The sequence below is a fragment of the Lactuca serriola genome, chromosome 9 (assembly GCF_051521515.1).
Source record: "Lactuca serriola cultivar US96UC23 chromosome 9, Lser_US96UC23_V15, whole genome shotgun sequence".
NCBI classification, from domain to species: Eukaryota; Viridiplantae; Streptophyta; class Magnoliopsida; order Asterales; family Asteraceae; genus Lactuca; species Lactuca serriola.
In genome coordinates, this window is record NC_136416.1 from 45,516,621 (window position 1) to 45,524,163 (window position 7,543).

Genomic DNA, 7,543 nt, shown 5'->3' on the forward strand with positions numbered 1-7,543 from the left:
TTGCATGAGACTTCCATGGCCATAAAGTTGGCACCTTTATGCCATGAAGTCCCCTCAATCCTTAGCCTATGATATGCCTCTTATGAGGTCATATAAAAGGTTGTCTGACTTAATCAACCCTTAGTCGCATTCCATGTACCAACAAGTCCATGTATATATGGATATAAATTTTCATTAATCATAAATATTAGAATGACCAACTACTATGGTTGGTAATTCGCATTACAATGACCAAAGTATTAGTGTAATAACATAAATTAAGAAACATTCAAAGGGTAACATACATTAAGAAACATTCAAAGGGTGATTATGTTCATACATCCACATTTACTAGTTGTACACCCCATGTATGGGTGGGTGCGTGTATGTGTATATGTGTCTGTTTGGTCGTTGCTTTTCTATTATTTCATGCCATTATGATTTTGAACCCTTATTTTTTTATTGCACGAGTGGAGACATAATTCACATTTGAAAATTGAAATATATCTAAGATGGGGCTATTAAAATTTTTATGTATAAATGTAAAATATCAAAACTGGTTGCCTTCAACCTCTTCACAATTGTGATTGAACTAAACACATGATTATCAAGCATTTTGTGGACCTCATATCAAAGAAAAACTCATCTTATCAAACCATCATATTCATAGCCCATGTTTTTATTAAACGATTTTTGTAGTTCTTATCCGAATTCCAATATGTATACGATTACGATCATTCTTGTTTTTATTCACCTTATAGCCACACAGAACAAGCTTTTATCACCTTATATACATATAGAATCTGTCTATACATACGATGTGATTTTGACTGATACGACAAGTTTTCCTGGTTGTCTACTATTAAGCGTTCAGTACCATTATAATCATCACATCACATGTGATAATCAAGTCATCTACATACAAGAGGACCCGACATGCACTTGTAGATTTGACAACAAACAATGTTGAACATACATTAAAAAAAATCATATAACATGAAAGAAATAGAATTATAAAATGAAGAAACAGGTTTATCTAGTTAGCATTATTACAAAGAGTATACAAAAGTTTGTGCATGAAGTAACATATAATTTATCCCCATAAAACAAAAACAATCTAACATTAATTAACCCTCCTACAAACATCATATTCCCAACACCAACACCAACAAAACAAAATTGTATTGGCAAATGGCAAGATCTAATATCTGATTCCATGTGTATTGTATTTTGTATTAAGATTATGTGGAATATCACACATGACACATCATCAGCATCTACATACAAATCCATCATCAATCACCTGAAACATATCCTTTGCTTTCATAATACCTTCTCTCACTTTCCCCCTTCCTATCATTTCGTTTCTAAACCCAAACAAAAATAAATAAATAGATACGGTTAGTGTGCAAATGACGTAAATGCCCTTGGTGTAATAAAACTAAGTGAAGGGGAAATGGAACCTGATAAGCTTCATGATTTGATACGATCCTTTTAATGATTGTGCTAGTTGTGATATCCAAAGGACTTTCCAATACTTTAAATATGTCCATACTTTTTGGAACATCATATGGATTACGATTATCCTGTCATCACACAACATCATCAACAAAACATAATAAAAAAAAAAAAAAAATTTTGGATGATATATAGGATACCTTTTCAAAATCATCATCTTCTGCCACTGTCCCATGGACAACTAATGAGATATTAAAGGTTGTAATCTGCATGCATCATTATCACAACGAATAATTCAGTAATTTGCAAAAAGAAAAAGTAAAAAAAAAAAAAAAAAAAAAAATTAGAAATTAGTTTTTACCATATCCTTAGAGACCTCCCATGGAGCACCAATGATGACCTCATCCACATAGCGACAAGCAAGAACACTTAAGCTTCTTTCATGGAGATTCATGATTGGCCTGTGTGCTCCTCTATTCACACTGAAAAACAATAATTCTTCAAAATCTATCAATCAAAGGAATTCCAATGGAATTGAATTCTGTAATCATTTGCAACCAAACACAAGATTGGAATGGAATTCAATTCCAATTCAATTTGGAGGGTAGTGGAAGGGAAGGGAAGGGAAGGGTACCCAAATTCTAGATAGTGGAAGACAAAAAGTTGCCCTTGGTTGGCAATATCAGTATGGTAGTGGTTAATAACTTTAAGAAAATTACTCATATTACAAGTGGATAAGGCAAATAAGGTCATGCTTATTCTTATGGATGTAACTAAAAGAGGAAGCACTCCATTTACATCCTCTTTATGGATATTTTATTTGCAAAAGGCTTAATAATCTTATAATGGATAACTCAAAATGTCGAATGATTAAGTCTTCCACTATGCATCCACTTCAATCAAGCATTATAGAAATGGGAAATCAGAAAAATATACAGAATCTTATTAGTTATTGGTGCAGGGGTATTTTAGGCATTTGCTTAAATTTTAGTGGTTGCAACAGAGTATTTAAGAGACTCTTATACCTCACAGTTTGATCTGTGTGAATCCCAACAAGCAAAAAATCTCCAAGCCCACGAGCAAGTCTTAAAATCTGTGAATACAAAACAATGCTTACAAATTTAAAGAAGAAAATATACAATTATGACATGTAAATGTGAAAAAGATTAAACTTAAATCAGTTTCTATGAAGTTATGAAGTGAAGTTATTATGAGAATCAGACTACCTCCACATGTCCAGCATGAAACAAATCAAAAGCACCATCTATATAAACTATACGAGCATCAGGTCCAGCAGCCTAAAGAAATACAACAATCCAAATATTATTACAACTGAAATAAATAAAAAAAACAAGAAAATACTTAGTATTATTATTATTACCTTTTCATTAGAAAACTGAACAATCCTGCGAGATGTAGGAAGAAAATGAGAGACACGGGTCCCACTCCCTGAACCAGCATCATCAAATTTCTTCTGGCCATGTCCATGGCTAAACTGTCTTTGCAAGGAAGCATGACTAGGGCTATCACCACTTGTCCTCTCTCTTACACATAGAAGCATCCTCCCTATATTTTTAACCAAATATTACATAAGTTTTTTGACTTAATGGGGACATGACTTAATCTGTTAAGTTATATAATACGATATATATGCATACCAACAATGTCTGTGCTTGAGACTCCTTCTGTTCGTTTGATTTGCTTATATCGACCTGCTTTCTTTGCAAGGGCATATGCGTCAGTTCCATCAGGGAGAATGCATGGATCATCTCCATGAATGATGTAATCTATGTTGTATTCATCAAAAAGCTTCCTCATGAATTCTTCAGTTATGGCATATGGTGCATCTGGAATGACTTCATCTACCCATTTCACAGCACTCACCATAATCATCCTAAGAAGATATGAAAACAAAATTGAAAACCATATCCAACATTACAATGTCTGGTATAAGTCTATATATATAAATATACTTTGATGTTCAGTGATAAGATTACAGACTTGGAAACTATCATGTTTCATATGTTGAAGAAGATGCAATCAAAATTGTTGTGTTGCCTTTTAGTTTTACTACTTATTTCCAGTCTACTAATGATATCTAAATTTATATAAATGAGAATACATCATTGGACAAGCACTATAAATCATTATCCATGAAAGATTTCCAGGAAAAAATACACTACACCTAAAAACGTACAAGAATTTAAGCAAATGCATCAACTATATACACACTAGAAACAATGCATGCAGTTTAATTTTGAAAGAATCAGCGTCTGCATCAATCTCCAAAGTAAACAAGAGAACAGCATTGCGCCGAATGGGATCTAAGAGGAACCCTCATAAGGGACAAGGCTACCAATTTACCACATAACATTTTCACAGACAAGGTAATTTGGTAAAAGGAAAAGCAGGAATTTTGATTGAAAATGAAGAGGGTGTAGAGAACCTTTCATGAAGAGGGGTAACCGGAGGGCCTTTGTTTGCAATGATTTCAGCATCGCTGACAACGCCAACAATCAATTGATCTCCGAGAGCACGTGCTTGTCGGAGTGCGTTGCAGTGGCCATAATGCATCATATCAAAGCAGCCATCCATGTATACACGAATGGGCCTCTTCTTCTTCCTCCCAACAATACTCAGAGGGGAGAGCTCCGGCCAAGCAGCGCATAACCCCATAACCGATAGCCCTGCCACCAAACCTCCGATCAACCATGTCGCTAGAAACCGCTTCGAGTTCTCTAGACCTGTATCCGAACCCATCTTTTCTGATTCGACACGATTATTCAAGAATCTCTTTCTCTCTCTCTCTCTCTCTCTCTCTCTCTCTCTCTCTCTATTATGTGTTCGTTTTTGGCCCTTTATTCTCTAAAATGTGGTTTGGCTTTTCTTTATTCCTTTTTCCTCTTTATATTCTCTTCCCTCTGGATATGCCCAAAATGTTTTTGATCTACCAAGTTTTTTCTTTAAAGTTTAAATGTCCCAAAAAGGCAAAAAAAGTATTTTAATTTTAACTTATTTTTATAAAATTAGGGTTTCTGATGTGATGTATACAAGTAATAAGTATGGTCATATATGCATCGTTTGTCATTTTCGTTTTAATTGCATAATTTAATTTTCTTTACAAGTATTTATAACAAAATTAATAGTTTTATGTCGGCTATTGCCGATCAATCTAGTATTTGAGTATATGTCGACTACATGTCATCTCTTTTTTTCTTTTTTTCTTTTTGGCTTTTGCTTTTATGTTTTTTTTTTGGAATTCCCTTTTTGTTTTTTTGTTAAACTCATTGTTTATTGCATGATTTCAAGGATGGGTTGGTTGGGAACCCAAAGTGAATTCCTCCAGGTGATTTCAACTTTCAAGGGTTTAAAGATGTTGGTAGTGAAGAACAATGAAAAAAATTATGACAGGAACTCAATAAAATCGAATTCCTATTGTACGGATTGAAATCTAGAAATCGGGAAGGAGGTGGAAAAAGAGATCGTATGTAGGGAATGGTATCAAAATTTAGAAGAAGCTGGAAAAAAAAACAATATTTGTTGTTTGATTTTGTTTTAAAATTGTAGTGAATGAAATAAACAATAAAGATGAAGATGAAGACGAAGAACTCATGTCGTTTCAAATTTGTTGTTTGGTTTTTTTCTAGGTTTGTAGAGGTGGAATCAAAAATCGATAGGATTCGCATAAAATACACATCAAGAGGGGGGTGAAATAATAATCGGACAATAATAATATCATATCATACATACACGCTATAAGAAGATGTCAATTGATGAAATCAAAAATCTTGTCATAGAATGCAAAGAAGGTGTGGAGTTATGTTAATGAGTCTCATTGATATTTGTCTTCTACGACACCGAACTTTATAAGGTTTGTAGCTATTTTAAAAGTGATGACAATGCCCATATTGGTATTGATATTGTTAGTGAGTAGGGTTTATGCTCAAGTCATTTAGGGTTTAGATATTCTCTATATATTCTTATGTAATTGTCTTTTGAGTATCAATCAATCTATTATCTAACATGGTATCAGAGCTCTAGGTTAAAAGTCTACTGATGACCACAACCCGCACCTACAACACTCCACCTCTAACGACATTCTCTAATAATCGTATGTTCCATTTTTTTTCTTTCTTCTCTTCTCCACCTAAACAATAAATCAGTCGTCGGCACCAAACCAAAACTCTTTCATCATTTCTTCTACTGCCTTGCTTACTTCTGCCTCCTCTCGTATGACACATGTCTCTAAGCCTTCTGCCTTCTCCTCAAATGGTTACTTCTCCATATCTCTTTTCCAATCCAGTCCCTTCTAATGGTGCTGATGCTTCCCTCTGATGGCTCCTTCTCCGTCGGGCAGCCTCTGATTTGTAGTCGTTTCTTTCTCTATCAACATTGCATACGTCGATCTCACCGGAATTGGCTCCGTCCGCCGCAGCTCAAGCCCTCTTTCTTTCTCATTGCCTTTATCCGGTCTCCTCTGTCGTTGGTTGCATGATCGTCCCTACTCTTCTCTTCTTATACAATAGAATCGCCTCTAGCGCTCGCTTCTTCTCCAACGAGTAGTTGATGTTAGTTGCCATCGTTAGAGCTCTACCACCGCCGCTATCGATATCTTCATCTAGTTTTTAGGTTTTGTTTTTTTCAGTTTAATCGTCATCTCCTGATCAAACTACGGGGGATGTTAATGATTAGGGTTTAGGCCCAAGCCCATTAGGGTTTAAGCCATTAGGGTTTATGTATTCTCTATATATTTTTATGTCATTGTCTTTGAGTATCAACCAATCTATTATCTAGATACGAGTGTATGTATTTAGTCGAGGTGGGTTATTGGATTGATGGAAGTACATTACCTTTACATGTAATGTAAGGCTTGTATGTTGCTATCAATGAAATAGGTATTTTATAGTGTTCAGATTTTTATACCTTCTTTTTAAGGTATAATGTGATAGGGAAATCTCTAGAAAGTCCTAAAAATTTACCATGATTTACAAAAAAGTTTCAAACTAAAATTTGTTTATGAGAAAACATGAATTACCGGTAAAAATGGCAATTTGACCCCATTTTCCCGGTTTACCGGTTTCTCTACTTACATGTTTCATTAAAGTCTCGTTATTTTATACTAATTTACGAATAAGTCTCAAACTAAAATTTAGTGATAATTTGACCATTTTCGCCATGTAACATACATTTTACCAGTTTCATTGCTGACTTGGACGCCTAGTCATTAAATGATCTGATGAGATGTATATGTTGGGTTTTATAATGCTATGTTTACCATAAAACTTGATATCTTGATATATTGTATATTTTTTTGGAATATAAAATGCATCCAACGAAGACTGCAATAATTACATAACTAGCATCAACTACGCCATTTTTTGCGTTTGTAAAAAATTTCAAATTGTCTATCTAATATTATGTAACCCAATATATCCATCTCATCAGACGTCAGCTCATTTCTTGTCTTTTTTTCCTGGAAACACACATTTTATTAGTTTCATTGTTGACTTAGATACATAGTAATAAATGAGCCGATAAAATGAATATCAAATTTTATAGTAAATGGAGTACTATATAACCCACCGTGTCCATCTTATCAACTAATTTAATGACTATATGTCTAAATCAACAATGAAACCGATAAAATGTATGTTTAATGGAGAAAATTGCTAAATTATCACTAAATTTTAGTTTGGGACTTATTTGTAAATTAAGGTAAAATAATGAGACTTTTAATCAATGGCGGACCTTAGTGGAGCATTTGGGGTCCGGGGCCACTGCTCAATTTCCGGCACGCAGTGTAAATTTTTTTTTTATTTTATTAGGTGCACCCACTTAAAGTATGAGGGACACCTCTAATAAAACAATCTGCGTCCGCCACTGTTTTTAACGAAAGAGGTAAGTAATAAAACCGATAAACCGGAAAAAAATAGTCAAAACGTTATTTTTACCGGTAATTCATATTTTTCTGTAAATAAATTTTAATTAGGAATTTTTTCGTAACTTAAGGTAAAATTTTAGGGTTTTTATGATATTAATTAGTTATTATGTTAGGCAACACTGATGAGATGGTACTTAGAAAATATGTTACTTATGTTACTTAAGT

At 33.9% G+C, this 7,543-nt stretch overlaps 1 protein-coding gene across 1 annotated transcript; it reads right to left on the minus strand.

Moving 5' to 3' along the window:
- Nucleotides 1–998: 998 nt before the first annotated feature.
- On the minus strand, nt 999–4,317 carry LOC145073972 (ethanolamine-phosphate cytidylyltransferase-like). The gene is made up of 9 exons (XM_079020424.1): nt 3,884–4,317; nt 3,096–3,331; nt 2,819–3,003; nt 2,664–2,735; nt 2,463–2,530; nt 1,799–1,919; nt 1,638–1,703; nt 1,443–1,565; nt 999–1,346 (listed from the first exon to the last, which is right to left on the minus strand). The coding sequence occupies exons 1-9, from the start codon at nt 4,195–4,197 to the stop codon at nt 1,275–1,277; spliced, it is 1,257 nt and encodes a 418-aa protein (XP_078876550.1). The 5' UTR covers nt 4,198–4,317; the 3' UTR covers nt 999–1,274.
- Nucleotides 4,318–7,543: the final 3,226 nt, after the last annotated feature.

Coding starts and splice junctions, on each gene's coding strand:
- LOC145073972 (XM_079020424.1), bottom strand. CDS start 4,197: ATGGGTTCGGATACAGGTCTAGAGAACTCGAAGCGGTTTCTAGCGACA. Junction 3,332..3,883: donor GTTACCCCTCTTCATGAAAG/GTTCTCTACACC, acceptor ATATCTTCTTAG/GATGATTATGGTGAGTGCTG. Junction 1,704..1,798: donor GGGAGGTCTCTAAGGATATG/GTAAAAACTAAT, acceptor TGATGCATGCAG/ATTACAACCTTTAATATCTC.